We start from the raw sequence: 17,588 nt of genomic DNA, 5'->3' as shown, positions 1-17,588 counted from the left end.
CTGAGGAACTTTAAGTCATTAATAACTCTAGTATATAAGAAATGTTAAAATGCACCTTTGAACAAATAATACAGTTAATGAATAAAAAAATTCAGTCTAGTTATATGGAATCTCTAGTAACTCATTTCTGAAAACAACATATGCCAACAATATACAATGTGTCACATAATATGGTTTATTTTGGAAAAAAAAACAAAAACAAAAACAAACAAAAAAACCATAATTTGGAGCGTGATAGCTTCACAAAGTAAGCAGATCCAATTTCCAGGCTTAAGACTGCCTACATGATATAGAATTTTATCCTGTGATCTCATTATTTTACTTGTAGGACTTGACTTAATGAAAGTAAAGATGTCCCATTAACCTGAGCCATAGAGCAACAGAACAAAGCAGATTTGTACAGCATGCTTTCATACCTTCCATCTTCCCAGGACATATCACAGACATGACACTTGAGAAAATTTTGTCTTACCTGTCCAAGTTCCTCATTAAGATTTGAGGTTCTGGCCATTGCAGGAGTATCTGTTTCAGGATAATACATATCTATGTCCTGAAATGAGAGCAAAATTAGACCTACGGTATGCAAATTAAAACCCTCATCCCAGACTGAATATGGGTGCCTCCTTTACAAAACACACCTCCATACTAGATGCATATGAGAAAAGCCAGATTCAATTATAACCTTCATTGCATCTCTAGTTTACGATTTTAGTACAGTAGGAAAAAGTTCTAACAGGTTTTAGCTATGCTAATCATAGTAAAGTCGTACTGATTCCTCTAAAATACAAGTAAATAAGGTCTAATATGCCTGAACTGCTTATAATATATTGAAGATACTTACTAGCTTTTCTGAGAAATTGGTTTGGTTCATGCAGTAGCCATTTTGCTAACCCTCCCAATTAAATGTAGCAATAGGAGTTGATTTTAGAGTCACTTAAATTGTCTCTTCAATCATGGATGTGGCTAGAGTAAATTGCCTTGCTGTAACTAAAGACCTGTGATTAGGCATGGCAAATTCCCTGGATTTGTTCAAATTAAGAGGCACCGCTACAGTATTTTTGGTCCACAACTAAAGACAAACAATTTGAAGTCAAAGCTTGAGTGAACAGAGGCATCACCCCTAAAGAAATCTGGGCTTTCCCTCTGCTGTAGCCGAGAGAAACTATAAAGGTATTGAGGAATTTTCACAAGATGATTACTGAAAATGAGTAAGCTGACAGACCACCTTCAAGCAGAATGCTGAGCCTTCCTTCCCAGCCTGAAAGCCCAAAACATACAAAAGTGATAATTTTCACAGGGACTCTTTCTCAACTAAGTCTTTTATCTTCCTGTGGAACACCAACCTAACAGAGAATAAAACTTCTGAACTTCTTCCTGCCTTTCCCAGAAGCTGCATCAGAAAAGACATGAGAAAATCTGGTGAAGATTTCAGGATAGGTTGGTTTCGGGGGGGGGGGGGGGGTTGGTTTGTTTTTGGTTTTTTTTAATGTCACTTTCCAAAACTGACTTTTTACTTACCCAATTTATAAAAAGAGCCTGAGTAAATTTAACAACTTCTAATGTCACCAGAAGACTGATTGGAATAAGGTTGTTGTACAAGATTATAAATGTCAGCAGATTGTATCCAAAGTTGACAGACAGCATTTCTGTGGACCAAAAGACAGGAGACATCAGCAGACAGAACGTGGAAGTCTGAGCGGTACAGTATAGGGGCAGTTATCTTTCTGTGGCTGGCCTAATCAGATTTAGTAGCGCTAAAATAATCAGCAAGTGTGTTGATACCTCATATAAGGGACTTCTTAATATTGATTTCAGAAGTACATATATATATATATAACACCCACAGAACACATACGGGGATACACAGTGTATTATGCTAGGTGAAGTAGGGCAAGATTGGTGAGACTATATATCAGAGAACAGAACGCTTTCTGAACAGTTTTTGCTAAACAGATGGTGACAAGTACAATATTCCACACTAACCCGAATTTAGAGAGTTGATGTGTCAGCTGCCCCAATTAAGAGCCAGTATCACTAGTAACGTTACCTATCACAAAGTACCTACCTGTCTCAGTGGAGTTAGAAAACAGAAAATACTAAAATTTGTTCTAATATCTGCCAGCATTGGCAGAATTGAAGTTATACTAAAGAAATCTAAGAGAACAAGTTGACTTAAAACAGATGCCTAGTAATTGAACTAAGGCATCCTGCTTGGGCAGAAGTGCTGTTATTAATTGTGACAATGCTGGGCAAGTTGCCCAAATCAATCCACCAGCACAACTGGTCCAAAAAGGAAGGGGAAGCATCCATAGACAGCAGGCAGGAATGGACAAGGCTCAGCAGAGACACAGGATGAAGGCTCCTGTTCGTGGTACTGCTGCAGTCTCTCTTTACATCCAGTGTCTCTCCATCTGTCTGTCCTTCACTTTTCTTGAAGTTTAGGGAAGCACTTCAAGTCAGCAGGCAGAGCACCCAGCATAACAGGCTCACAGCTTAACACTTAAGGTGTTTTCAGCATTACAAGTAAGTTATTAAGGCAGGGGAGCAAATTAGGAGACAGAAGCCAAAAGAAAATTGTTGAAGTCTATTGAGATCAGAGTAAGACTTGAAGTTTGGACCCAGGCACCTCCAAATGTGAGTACCATGAATTCCATATCTTTGGTCAGTTTACAGAAAGAGCAGGAGTATACTTCATATTGAAAAATGTTTATCCAGTACCATCTTCATAGATATTAGATATTTAAAAACTTTAGACCTACCTGCCTAGCCTGAAAAAGTGTATTTCTGTTAGTGGCAGATACAGAAGTAATAAAAATAGTGTGGTCTGTCAATTTGCAGAAAAAGCATTTATATATACCATGTCATCCTAGCTTATTACAGGTTACACATTTTATATTAGTACAAGTTCAAGAGTTTGTCCCATTCACCTTTTCCAGTGTTACTTCCATCATTGTAAGACAAACTTAAACTTCCTCATTAAAAAGCAAGGGAGAAGCAGAGAGAGGAAAGAAACGTCAAAAGTTGCTGATATTGCTACTTGAATAAAACTACTGAAAACCAGAGACAAATGAGGCACCTCTAGGCTCCTCCTCCGAGTTTTCTTTCCATTACTATCACAATAACAGCTCTTCAACTGCAGAAGACACCCTTTGTCATCTGCTTTGCAATCACCATCAGAAAAACCATTTGCAGTTTGTGAGAATTGTTTCCAGATCTGCATCTCAAGATCATTTTATAGCTAGCTAATGTAACCCCCTCAAGTCAGAAGTCTACAACACAGTTTATTGCATCCTTTAGTGTTTGCTTAAGGCCCATCCTGGATATCTGAAAGGATAAATTCAAGAAGTACAAATGGAATAAAATAAAACATTTCAATAAACATGTTAAAAGATTGGAGGTCATTACAAAAGAACAGAAGTTATAAGCCAAAATGCCTGAAGTATTACCCAATAAATAAAAAATCATGACAGTTAGCATTTTAAGAGCAGATCAGCATTTCTGACTCAAAAAAAAAAAACAAACAAATCAGCTAGAGAAATCCTTTGCTTCCATATACCTGAAGTCAGTATCACCAGACCAATACCTGCTACCCCGTAGTGAGGTACAGACACAATACATAAGGCAGCAGTACATGGCCTACTCTGAAAACAAATTCATGTGTGTCATCTCCACAGAGCTAAAAGAACTTGAACACTGAACATTCAAGAATAACTCTTGCCCCTCTTCTATTTCTGCCCTGCTCCCTGTGTGGTAGCCCAGTGATATTTACCTAACCTTTACAAGGTTATATTAACAGAAGCCTCACTTGCAAGCTCACTTATGCCAGCCCATACTCAAAACAGAAAAAAATACTGGGCCATCAAAAAGCTAGTGACTGACTGCTTCTTACTTCATGCACTCATTTAGCAAAACTAGGAGCCTGGCCAGCCCTAGAGTCTGATACATCCCTAGTACACTGCCTGCATACTCACTGTTGGAGCCAAGGTACCAGACAACTTCACCGTGTGTTCTGTTCCATAATAAGGCACCCACAGAACTCACAAGGGCCATAACCAGAAGAATACAGAACAAAACCAGGATCTGCATGTTGGTTACTTTTTCCACATTTGATCTCTTCAGAGGTGCTTTGGTTGAATTCTGAACAGTAGCAGAAAGGAAAGAAAAAGGAAAAAAATTAGTCTGGCAATGGCTTATACAAGAAAATTGCCAAGGCCAACTCAGTCTTTTATTTTTAGAGTCCATTATAGAACTTGCTACTTCAGCTCTCCTTAGCTCAATATGGTACGCAAAACTCAACAAACTAGTAAAAGGTGCCAACACTCTTAGTGACTCCAAAACTGACAGGAGACCAAAGAAATAGAACCTTCAGTTCTAGAAACCTTGTATGCTCATTTGGCTGTCTATCCCACTAGTGGCCAGTAGAAGCGAGCAACACACGTTGCTGGTCCCTCTAGGCAGTTCTGCCATTAAGGCAATACAGATGCTGAAGTCTTAACCTAATTATCTCCAAGTGCTAAAAAGTGTAGGTGGTCATAACCATCTCCTCAGCTGTTAAACCTCAGTTTTAAATGTTGTCCAGTCACCAGATAAATTAAGTTAAAGTACAATTAGCTTTGCTTACACACCGAAGTATTTTGAGATGTACTTCAGTAAGTGTTTACACATGTGCACATGCAACCTCAAGTGCAACAGCATCTTTGTATTCCTCAAGGCCTCCAGGTCTTGAACAGCTACCATGAGTCAAGCCATTTATAAAATCAAGTCCAAAAGACAAGTACAATACAAGGATAACCAGCTTCCATGAGAACACATTTGAGATCTCCTTAAAAACTTTACCTGCATTAGTTTTGTATCATGTCCTGTATACACAACAATGCCCAAGACCCATTGAGTGTTTCTCAGCTGTGCACCTCTTAACAAGATCTGGTCCGGACCAACAGGAACTGGGCTGCAAAGCAAGAAGTATGTATATCTTTCAACTCTCCATAACACTTCAGGAAAGTAATTCTTTCAGCCTCACTCCCCCCACAAAGACAACCAAAACAACACACCCACATACCACAAAAGAAGGAAAGCAATATAAATTAACTTACATTGCCCACACAACTCAGGAGAGCAATGAAGCCTGTGTAAGTCTAATTCCTGCTAAAGCACAGGATGGTGAAAGTGATACAAGGGAGCTGTTCTACTTAACCCAAACTTGAGAACTTCTGGCAGCCATTAGCATATCCTGCATTTTACCTTGGGTAACATATTCTCTCTCACAAACAAGGACAGGGAAGCATCACACTTGCAAGGAGACCACCTATGCCAAGCACACTACAGCCTCACATACACCATTAAACAAGCATTTCAGGAAAACTGTATTACCCATGTGATTTTCAAGAGACATGCAAGTGATCTGCTATTCTTGCATCTGCCACTATTCAGCCAAGTTGCACAAGGAATACAGGTTTTGTGCAGGAAACCTGTATTTTCCCTATTGACCTTTCAAGTTCTATGAGTTCAAGCACTAAAACTAAGTTATTTTCTTTCAAGAGTTACAACAGATCAAACTGACTCTGATAAAGACTCCACATTCTGGGATTAGTTTTCTGTATAGAACTGAACTTGGTGCAGCCTTTAGCTCTAGCTGGAAGGGAAAGGTTCCCCATTTCTCTGCGTAACTTCTGTATCAAGAAGGCTCTAAAAACTCCAACCATTTGCCCAACTCTTCCTTCTCTTTAGATGTTACTTTTGATTAAAATAACCCCACTATGTTTCCAAAGAAACCAGCTCACCCATAACAAGCAGAAGACTCTTTCAGAAGACAGAACTACGTTACCTTATACTGGCATACTGTCTGATTAACAACTGTTAATTACCCTCTTCCCCATGAAAAGAAAGACCAAACATGCATGTGCTCAGTGTTGCAGACCAAAAGCACACAGGAAGAATTTTTCCCAATCAAACAAATTTGTGGCTTTGCTGTCAAGCCAATACCTTTGACCATCTAAGCGCAAGTTTCCAATGAAGTCATAAAGATGACGGTTGGGTCCTTCACATTCTATCCTTCCAGATACTTTCATCAATTCTTCTCTTGACTGGAGACTAGCAGTTAGAGACAACCCCTGCAGAAAACAATGCAAAGGAGATTCCTGTCAAAACCTGTTACTAAAAGGCATCCTTGCAAAATGGTGCTTCCTTCCAACATCTAAGGTACCAAATATAATTCAATGTGTGGTTTTCTGTCAGGTTTATTGGTGGGGATTTTGGTTGCATTTTGTGGGGAATTTGTTGTTTTTGTTTGTCTTTTTAATGGCTATTCAATAACTCTTTCCTGCAAGAAAGATTCAGTATGGACACATGATCCTGCTTATATACGAGTGGTTTAAATCCTTGTACAGAAGAGTCATATTACTTACATGATCACTCTCTAACCATCCACAAATTCCATCCACAAAGCACGAAGTTGCACATGTGCAGGAGGAAGTAGGAGACAAGCAGTATAAACAAGCCTGGCTTTTCTCTCAAAATATAACTTCACTGATGTGTTAAAGTATGCTGCTAAAACAGTCACTCCTTACTGTCATCTCTCTTGGACCACTGCAGCCATTATGCTCTGATCATACTCAAGGTTAATCATCAACTGTAACCCAATATATTGCTACTCCAGAGTGCACATGCAGCACTCCACTGCTCTTCATCTGTCCATGGACACCTCAATTTGGGTAAGTGATCCATTTAGTGTTCATCCTGCCAGATTATGGCTAGAGCACAGCAAACCAGAACAAGGCCTAAAAGGCTCCACCACCTTATTTTTGTCTTTTAAGCATGTGACCTGAAGCAAATAAAACCTGACAGGAACCGCTCAAGATTTGATCCAGAACAGTAAATCACGTTTCTATAAAGGTAGTAAACAAGCAGAAAATGCACAGCTTTTTAGAAGCAAAATAACCTGTATTTTGAAATCTTCATGCAATTTTTTTAATTGAAAAAAAGAAAGATTCTGAACTGTTTATAAACACCACAAACTATTTCTTCAAGAAAACTAGAAAAACAAAAATACATTCCACTACTTAGCACAAAGAGAGAACCAATTAACTTAAACATATAAAAGGTCCTTTCAAGCACTCCAGAGGCAGAAACAGACAGATTGGCACTTGCAACAACAGAAACTGCAGCCCGCACCACATGCACAGCTGGCTTTTTGTTTCTCTAATACAGCACTTTACTGGACCTTGAGCAGAACACTGCCAAGGTCTGCTTGATTTGCCTTTATGGATTTATAAGGCTTCCTCCACATGAGTTTCTTACACTTACACATAAAGCATTATTGCTTGGGTTTGTACTGAAAAGACAGCTTACAGTCACCTGGCAAGAGACATACTTTTTTTGCTAAAAAAGAGAAGAGAGAACTTGCATGGCTGTCAGGCTATCTGGACTCTGCTCTGTGCTAATATTAAAATACCTAAATGGAAAAAAAAGGTGAAATTCAGTTTGTTTTACCTGTCGTATTTTAAGATTCGTCTCCCCATCGAGATTAGCTGTTTCAATATAGCACATGGCTTGTGGTTCACTGTAAGGAGCATAAGAATTTCAATATTAAAACTCAGTAATTTTGTATGCACTTTTGCACTAAAATGGTTGCACTATACACTTCAAAACACTGCAGAAGACAAAAACTGTACTGATGGCACATGACGATGAAAGCGCCATCTAAAAACACACATCATAGAGAACTATGCCTGGATATGGACATGCTTGGATGAAGGGGAGTGCTCTCTGCTACTGAGTTCTGCCTGAACCACACACACAAAAGGTCTTGGCCACAAGATCAAGTATTTTTTCCATCATGTAAATTTATTCTCTATGTAAGATTCATTTGATGATATCTTTCTTCTATGAGGCAAAAGAAAGTCAAAAACAACAACTGTTTATTTCACCTCTGACAACCAGCTCAGACATAGAAAATTAACACATACAAGCAAAAGACCCCACCTTTCAGAGCATGCAAAGCCTTCTGGTGAACTGAGGACACTTAGTATTGTCATTTAAAAGAATCATGGGAATAACGCCAATTGCAAAGGAGAATTGCCACAGAAATGGCTATTTACTTCAAGTAGTCTCTCCCAAATCAACACACTTTAGGTTAAGTTATGCAATTATATGATTATCAATGACATCAGGTTAGTAGAATAATGTAGAACAAAAAGCTGACCCATTCAAATTAAGAAATTAAACAGAAGGCTTTTTAGTATCATGTGTTAGAGGAGAATGCTTGTTTTGACATCAGCAAGTTACTGATGTCAAAGTATAGCTTAAATAACTGCATGTTTAAAATACAGAGTTTGTTTTTATAAAACACAACACTATTGGAATGAAGATAACTCCATCCTCAATCGTGACAGTTGAAAGAGACTGAGTTTGCCCACACAGCTTTCAAAGAAACAAGACCTCCCAGGCAAGAAGGACGGGGCAGGAAATGCAGCAGCTTAGAAAACAAGTTCCCTTAGAGGCTGGGTCATCTAGGAGAACTATAACCTGGAGACCACAGCAACCAGCAGTTACTATTCAAAACCATGTGGACAAAAGGAAATCATGAAGAGCAAGGAAATCGTGGAGAAGAGCAAGGTGTCCTAAGGTTTGGCTATTACATAAAAACATGTTCAATAAGAATTGTGCTATTCTCTCATTTAAAAGTCATCTAAGCAGACAGTGGTCTTGATTTGGCTTCAAATTTTTCAACATAGAATCTAGATTAGTAGCCAAGTACTACTCAATTGTTTTCAGGAACTCACAAGAAAGCTTTTTTTGCCAGTATATCAGTATAAATAAGGAAGGTATCCCATATTACACAAACTGAGCAGGACTCAACAGTTTACTCTTGCTTCCATGCTAGGGATAGATCATGCATGCACTGTATTAAAGACAAGGTCTAAACAGATTAAGCCCAAAAGCTCTAGCTAGCTAGTCAGTAAATGCTAGCTGAGATAACCTTTTACAATTACCATTTGAAAGAGAAATCTTTCTTAAAGAGGCATGAAAATATGCTAGAATCTAAGTGGAATTAATAGGAAGAAAACTTAAAACTTCCTTAATTAAATGGATGGATCCTCAAAAGGTATAGAACAACTGACTGCATGAAGCTTGTGTAACCTTCAGTCTTCCAACAAACTCAGCCATATTATTTGTGAATTACAGGTACCCAATAACTATGAAGTCTTAAAGAAGTCTTCTTTCTTAAGAATCTATCTACAGTGATACATGAATCATTGCCTCAAAGCACTGCTTTGACTCTGTTGATATTTGAATTCAGATGTGGAGAAGAATTAATGCCATCTGATGCCTGGTTTTATTAATAGCAAATACAGAGTTTTGAGTCCTCTGCACCTCAGTTCATCAGACAAGTGATTTCCATACCCATTCAGGATACCTGGTAGATATAATGATCATATCTGCTGGAAGATGTTGCCCATTGGTGACCTTCACAATATCGCCTACTGCTACCTGTTGAGTCAGGGGCAGGAGTACAGTAGCATGGAAAAGAAAAACAAAGAGTTCGCTTGTCTGGAACGTTAGTTTGTTATTTTCTTTCACTCAGTCAAAAGAACAGCATCATGCACACAACACCTAGAGAGTGCTTCTGAAAAGTCAGAGTACTTTTCACTGCAACTTTGGAAATATCAAAGCCTTGCCTTTTCTGAATGCAAAGTAAATGATTCTCTACAGGAAAATATATACTCAACTGCAAAGCTTGAACATCTGTGGCTAATATTTAGTAAGTTATTTTCCTATAATCATGTCATTATCCAGATTTGAGGGTTTTTTCTTTAATCTTATTTAACTTACAGAAAGATTTTTTTCCTAGTAAAAGCCATCTTTAAACTTCACTCTCCCTAAGTATCAAGTGTTTCTCCTATTCTTTCTCTATATTACTTACCCACCCAGTCATCATTATCCTTTTCCTTTAGCCCTCTTCATACGCACTCCTTGTACTAGTCACGAGCAAGCAGTATTGTCTCTACAGGTAAATAGTAGCAACCAGTTTTCCCATCATTTGAGATGTGCAGAGTCCTCATTGCTAGAATACCTAAGACCTAAGATCTTCCAGCACCTTTAACAGAAGTTACACATGCATGGGACTTTCATTTTAAGAAAGCCCAAGTAGCGCTCTCAAAACAGTAAGCTATGCTTGCCAGATAAATACTAGGATGCTTAGCACCAATGCACTGCTGAGAGTCAGAAATGGGCTTGAAGTTATTTAACACACTAATTGATAAAAATTGAAACAGATGCCATGTTTGAACAGGCAGATTTAATAGTCTTACTCTGGTCCTACTGAAAACTAATTCCCTATCAGCTTCAGCACAAAAAAGATAGGAAGTTTGCTTCAAAACAAACAAGGTGGATAGTACAGAACTGTTACTCCCTAACATTAGATGCAAGCCTGGACAATACACAGATTCAGACACAGGCCAGTTCAAGAGGTGCTTAGGGGTATGAGAAAACCAGATTCCAGACTCAGCTTCAAATATCTTTGAATTCTGTCCTCACTACAAATGGACATGGAAACACAAACAGGCATCAGCCATCAGAATTCCTGGCAATCTTTGGTTTCCATTATAGCTTAACAATTCAGCAGGATTGCTTTTAGGTCTCAAGGCAGATCTCGTTTCCCAGAGGTTTCAAAAGAGCGTACTTTACTCTCATTTATTAGGTAACAGGGCTAATTTTATCCTTAGGAAAGGCATTAAAAGCCATGATTAAATCAATATGTCCTGAGGGATTTCAGCAAGTTCTAGAAATAAGGCTCACCAAGTCCTGGAACAGGGCTTTATAGAACATAGGTTCTGAGTGCCTGAGGCAGCTTGCGTTCCTTACTTGAGTACACAGCTTACTGATTACCCTCAAACGACAGAACTTTTCAGCACAAGCAGTAAGATAAGTCTCAGACTTTCAAGGGAGGTAGAGCATTGCAGTGAAAGTTACTCTTCTGGATGTGGACGAAAACAAAAATACTGTTTATACCCTGGAGCATATCAACTGCTCAAGCGAAACCACTTGGAACAGCTCATTAACACTGGATGAAAACATAGTATCATTTAAAGGTGGGTACTCAGTGCCTTGCTCAGGGCAATTTTCACTACAGCAACAGAAAGGATCCCTCCCACCCCAAGTCACAGGGAATTCTCACATACAGTATATTAATACTAGGCCTCTGAATTTTAGCAAGAGTAATTCTACAATGCCTTCTTCCACTCACTCCCATCCCCAATTTTATTTACCTCCTTCCAAATAATGTTCTGCCACATCCCATTTCTTAAAACTGGAAAGAAAGTTTAAAGTTAGATTAAACAGGCAAGATTTGGACAAATTTCAAAACAACTATATCAGTAGTAGCAAACATTGACCAGAATGGAACTAACAGATCAGAAAACTACTTTCCAGAAGCTGGGATCACACCTTTGTACACAGCTGCAGACATGTGAATTCAAGAAAGAAAGATTTCCCCTTAACATTTATGAACTTTTTATCACCTGCTAGTTGGTGGCCTGATTCCTTATTGGCAAAACTTCATATTAACCTGCAGATGGGCAGTGTTGTGTCTTGTTTGGGAAATGACCTTCCTTAAAACAAAGGGCTTCATTGTCCACTGTCAATCAGTATCAGGAAACATCTTTGTCTGCGATTTAATCACAGAACTTTCACTTCTCACCTTTTTCCTTGCATTTTAATCATAATGTTTTGACCCTGACACATCCAATTTCACTACCATATCAATTGCTCTTGTAAGGCTGAGGCTTAATAGTCAAGCAGGCTTAAAGGCCTTTGAAAAGCAAAGCTTAGGATTCTCTTTCTGCCAAACTTAAGTGCAGAGTTTGGATTGAAAGAACAAAAACAAAAAAACAAACAAAAACACAAACAAAACACCACAAAAACTGCTGCCTTACCACACTTACTGGTCCTCTACTCTGGAACATGCTTTTCTACCCAAGCAGTTCCTCTAGAGGCTTCTACACATACTTAATACCATCCTAGCCTAAACATTCAGGTCAAAAAAATCTATGCCAAATTACTGCTGAGTAACCGAATCCAGTCCGGGTCTGAGCACACTAAGTACACCTAAACAAACTCACACCTTCACAAAAAGCAGCTGCAGACGGTTTTCAAAGATGTTCAAAACATGTCATGTGCACCAGATGAAAGCTGAAGAAGCCAGCCTCCTATTTTGAATACAAACAATTCCCTCTTCAGTTCTATGCAATTCATACAGAGCTCATTTGAAAACCATATCAAATTCCCAGAAGATAAAGCACTGAATCCTGAGATTTATTATTACAGTGGATGGGTCACAGCAAGGTAACTATTTAACAAAAATGTGTGGGCAGCAATAGAAGCACTGTTAGTGATTCATCTAAAATGCCAAGCTTCCACCCAAACAAATATATGCAGCTTAGGGGAATAACAGTTTGGTTGCACCCCTTCCTTCCCAATCCTAAACTGCACTTGAATTGAGCTCTGCTTAGTTCAGAAATCAGGAGGAGGCCTGAGCCCAGAACCTCAAGTGAAAAAGACATACTTGCAACCCAAACTCAAACCCCAAACCCTCAGAGAGGACCTGCAACATTTAGCATCTCCTGTGCCTTGCTGTAAGCAGATCCCCATTTCACCAGAAAATTTAGGAGACATTTCAGCAAACAGTTCACATTATTATATGTTCATATGCAATAAAGAGGTTTAGTAACATCAAGTGCCAAGAACTTGGTCTTTTAGACAATTTACTCTAGAAAACAATTCAGCTTTAACACTTACTGAAATCAATTTAGCTATTGAAATTAGTCAAGCAAATAACTGTGCTATTGTTTTTTGTTTAACTCTTAACCCCCCAGTCTAAACAGAAAGCTTCCATTAAACATAAATTAGTTCAGAAATTCTGGGGTTGCAATTTTTCAGCCTCTACTCAATGCAGTTTCATAGGAGTGCTCTAAAGGACAGAAAATACTGTCTTCTCTACAATACTTATATGACAGTAAGATTATCAATAGGAATTCAGTTACAGTAACAAAGAACAAGAACCTAACAAGACCGCTCCTACTCAAGAACAGTTTCTTTTCTGTTCAAGACTAAAAAAGTGTATTGATGTTCTAAATCTAGGACTCAATGCTGTCATTCACACTTAGGTGTGTAGAGCCACTTGAAGTGCTGCTCCTGAAAGGCAAGCCTTGTGCAACAGTTTGCTAGTCCTGTGCTTGTCTACTATTAGAGGGCATTCCCTACAGTATTAAATGCAAATGGCTTATTCTATAATTTGATAATGAGAAGATCAATACATCAGAGCATTTATAACAGAGCTCTGAGCTCTCTATATCTATGCAATATACTGCTTGGGATTATATTTAGTCTGGTCCCTAGATTCAATGTCATCTCCATACACACCACATGAAGGCATCCAAAACATAAAACATTGGCTCAGAGCCTAACATGCTCTCACTCCTAATGGAGATGTACAGTGCTCACCTGGAGCAGGGCTTTCAGTTTAATCTCCTCCAAAGGGAATTTATGTACCAAAGCCTCTCCACAAAGCAAACCAATGGGAAGTTTAATATAGGAAATGAGCTTTGAAGATACAGTACTCAAAAAAAAACCCAAACATGGAGATAAATGCAAAGCCTATATGCATGCTACTGAAGCAAGCATCTGTTTGCAGGCAGTGGAGTTCAGAACACAGAGAAGCAGCCAATAGCAGTCTATTTCTAAGTGACCTGAACTGCTCCTTATACTGGTTGCAATTGACTAGACCTCGCTCAGCTGTAAGAGGAACATAAAGACACATACATTCACATTTAATTCATCTTAATCCCAACCTGGACATTGATTAGCTTTGCCTTCTCATAATACAAGTCTCAAGACTGCGCCTCTTTCTAGCCTTCCTCTTAAGAAATGTGAGGATTCAGTTTTAAGTACCACTTTGAAAATTTTGAGTATTTAATGTAAAGAAAAGTTATTTTAGTTCAGGTTTTAAGTGCTAAATTCCACTTCACTCGATAGGAATACCTGGTGTTTTTTCAGGTTGTCTCTCCACAATTACTGTGATAAAATTCCCTTGAAGTGTTTGTTAGCATGTGTTCTAAGTACAAATGGGTTAGAACTGACTATTTGACCTTTGAAAGGGCAGTCTTTCGTATTACCTGTAACAAGGCCTGTTGTGCTACAGGCAGTAATTGCCAATTTCCCATGACTAGTAAACACAGTGTTCTTGCACTTGAAACATCTTCCCAGACTCTTGCAGAGAAATTACCTTGAACTGGTAAGGCAGCACTTTTTGATGTTCATTTATATACAATCTTAACGATCAACTTAAGTTCTCAAGCACAAAGGAAGAACAACTCACTGAAAACAGTCCTGCAAACATTATGCCTGTTAACTGAAGCATGGAGCTATCAGGTAATTCAGCTCCTGAAGTTCCCAGAAGTTTCTCAGGCTTTTTGACACTTAGGCTAGATGTGTTTGGGAGGAAGCAGCTCTGCTCAGAAGTCAAGCCCCTGTGTTTTGTTTTCTGTTTCAGCTGCAGCTCTTTGTGGAGGAGCAGCAGAGATGTCCAACACCAAAACACAGGCATCCCACAGCTGCAGCCTGGACTGACCATAGGTAGCCAACAATAAACTCTGCAGGTTTTCAGTTAAGGAAGATGAAAAGAATGAAAATGATGTCTTCAGGCATTCAGTGCCAAGTAGCACCAATACCTTAGGGATGGATACATTCAGAGGATATCAGTGTTAAATTCTCTTTTAGTGACACTTCAGGAAAGCAAATCCACAGTCTCCAGAGTTCTTCCTATATTTTAAGGACAGCAACTCGTACAAAAATGACTTAAAATTACTTTGACACCACCTTTTAGCATTTCAAGAGTTTGTTGGGTTTTTTTGGTTGCAGTTTTAATTTGTGGAGAGTGGGGGTAGGTTTTAATTTCCTGGAGGAGCCAAGAACTGTATAACTCTGTGCAACCTTAAAATTAAATGAAATTTAAATTCTAATAATCCCCTCCACACCTCACCCTCAAGTGTCACTTGTTAGCATAGGCTTGAAACATTTGGTAAAGTAAAATCCTAACATTCCAATAACTTCCTAATACAAACAGACATACATTCCCACCACCATGACTGTTTAAGCAATAGAATTGTTCAGAAGTACTCTGCTATTCACTACTTGCACTTTAAATATTTCAGTTACAGACTGTTTAGTCTTACCTATTGTTTTCTTTTTATTCACTGCACTGTCTGCCTTATGCCTTTTCTGCAAGGAAACAAAACATTTCATTACACCTTACTACAAATTTCAAACCCATCAGAGCTAGAAACATGACAAACTGCAAAATGATACATTGGATCATTTTTGTCTTTATATTATGAATATTTTTTAAAGCCACATACACAAATCCAAATGGTTTGTAAAAGAACATAATATAAAGGGAGAGTCACCGTGTTGGAAGTGAGACTCAAACCTGGATCAACAGCAGAAAACTAAGACTGTAAAATTTGCTTTTGGAAGGATAACAAAAGGAACAATGAGGAACAGTATATTTACATGACAACTGCACTATACGTTCAATGTGCTGTTTGTTTAGATCAATTTCTTATTTCATTCAAATTTTCAAAGCAAAAAGACCTCTTATAATAAAAAGTATTAAAGTTAGTGCAGATTTTCCCACAGTCAGCTTGCTCTGTGCTAAAGTTGCTTACTGCCCCCTTTTTAAGGCCACTAAATAGGCCACGTATCTGTCAGGACTCTACGGTGTCTTTCTAGACAGGCCTATATAAAGGAATTAAGTCCAAAGAGGTAGAAATAAGTGCCCTGACTTCTCCTGTTTCCTTGTTCACCAGCTCTAATAAAAATACTTAATTTATCTCAGTGTGCCACCAAAATTCTAGCCAAGTTCAGAACTCAGAAAATCAAAAGGATGTTTTGCTGCTGTTCAGCAATGAGTCAATAGACTTCAGGCACACAAAGCTCTGTGGCATTTTGTAGCTTTTTTAAAACAGTCTTTAGCACAGCCTTTCCCATAATAATACTCACATAGTCCTCTATAATTTCTTTGATGCCAGCAATTGTTAAAATAAATAGCAATGGCACCAAGGTGGTATATCTTCCTGTTGGAGACACATCTGGAATTTGCTGTAAACAGAGGGAGAAGAAACTATTTTTTATTTGTATTTAAAATTAGTTTCTAGCAAATTTAGAACTTTATGCAACACTCTCAAGAGAGAGAACATAGATCTTTCTGGTTTGTGCCTGACTGACACCCAATTTCCATGGGCAAATTAGCCTAAGCTCTCAGTAGGTTCAAAGAGACTACTAACAAAGTTAGAAGATAAAATTGTTGCACATGCCATACATGTACAACATGTATTCTATTTCTCTTTTCACAAGAAAAGCATTCAAATGACATAATCCACTTGGAAACAGTGATAATCTGGACTACCTAAACAGCCAACAGTTTCACAAGAATCCATATATGCTTTTCTCAATAGCTTCCATGTTCTATAATATTATTTCTTGTTTTTACTTAAGAATAAAAGCAACTTGATCTCACAATTTGAAATTAGAAGGCAACTTAGAGACTCTTTTCAATTGTAGAAGATGCATTTTAAAAGTATTATTAATGAGTGTATTATTAACTCTTCACAGTTAAGCATAACAACCAAAACAACTTCTACTACATTACATTATAGTCAAGGCAAAACAATGAAACAATACCTGCAGTAAGGCAATGAAGAGGAAGAATGCATTTGCAGCTTTTCTGATCTGCTCATACAGGAATCGAGGTAGAAATGTCACCACGCTGTACTTAGCTGTGCTGCAGGTTAGAAGATTTTTATTTTAGCAATTATGACCAAAATGTTTCAAGTAGGAGTCTAAAAGCCAGTGCTGGCATCAAGGTTTAAAGCAGATAACATAGTATATTTATCATATAAATGCAGAGAAGTTACTTCCTTTAAATACTATTAATTTCTTCCAACTATAAGTACTTTTTTTGCTTTAAGCCACATTCACTTGGTCTCAGGTCCAATAACCTTCCTTTAATATAGAACACAATTAAACACATATCTCAGATGTACCTTATGACTTGCACAATATGGTTTAATCAAGTTAAGAGTTTAGACCTACAAGTGAATTCCCCAAGCAGTACTCATTAGAAATCAAGCACTGGCAGATTTTTCTATCAAAATAGTATTCCCCTCGATACCACATTCCCAAGACTATTAAAGCAAGATTTTGCCTGACTGCAACCGAGCCGAATCATTTAATTAACAACATTCTACCATTTACTGACTTTATAGCTAACTGATCCAAACAATATTCTTACTCTAATGATTGTGTTAATGCCAACACAATAAGGATCCTCTGAATGAGCTTCATACAAACTAAGTCAATATATTTTGTTGCTTAAGTAACATAACAGATGCCTACAGAAAATAGGTACAGCTCTAATTACAGAGGGTCACATTTAGCTGTCACCATTTAGATGGGGAACTAATCATGCATATGCGTAAAAAGCAAAAAGCAAGCATATTTTGTTTTTCAAAAATAAAGCTTCTTATGAAAAG

The 17,588-nt window shown here is 38.0% G+C and overlaps 1 protein-coding gene across 4 annotated transcripts in view; it reads right to left on the bottom strand.

The window, feature by feature from the left end:
- The window catches only part of ATP8A2 (ATPase phospholipid transporting 8A2), a 325,549-nt gene that overhangs the window by 260,236 nt on the left and 47,725 nt on the right, over positions 1-17,588 (bottom strand). For 3 of the 4 annotated variants that reach the window (XM_062615166.1, XM_062615167.1, XM_062615168.1), the window contains 11 exons: positions 16,738-16,837; positions 16,057-16,155; positions 15,231-15,276; positions 11,268-11,308; positions 9,416-9,489; positions 7,489-7,558; positions 5,983-6,110; positions 4,837-4,948; positions 3,972-4,137; positions 1,519-1,646; positions 473-550 (listed from right to left, as the gene is read on the bottom strand). In XM_062615166.1, coding sequence (XP_062471150.1) covers positions 473-550; positions 1,519-1,646; positions 3,972-4,137; positions 4,837-4,948; positions 5,983-6,110; positions 7,489-7,558; positions 9,416-9,489; positions 11,268-11,308; positions 15,231-15,276; positions 16,057-16,155; positions 16,738-16,837 — 1,042 coding nt within the window. Of the gene's footprint in view, positions 1-472; positions 551-1,518; positions 1,647-3,971; positions 4,138-4,836; positions 4,949-5,982; positions 6,111-7,488; positions 7,559-9,415; positions 9,490-11,267; positions 11,309-15,230; positions 15,277-16,056; positions 16,156-16,737; positions 16,838-17,588 lie in introns of those variants that run through there. The other variant, XM_062615170.1, reaches the window with a different exon arrangement.

The sequence above is a fragment of the Pezoporus occidentalis genome, unplaced genomic scaffold (genome assembly GCF_034315485.1).
Source record: "Pezoporus occidentalis ecotype Australia unplaced genomic scaffold, CSIRO_AGI_Poc_V1 ctg18, whole genome shotgun sequence".
In the NCBI taxonomy this organism is placed as follows: domain Eukaryota; kingdom Metazoa; phylum Chordata; class Aves; order Psittaciformes; family Psittacidae; genus Pezoporus; species Pezoporus occidentalis.
The sequence above is the reverse complement of the archived record's forward strand: the minus strand, read 5'-3'. Positions and strand labels throughout refer to the sequence as shown.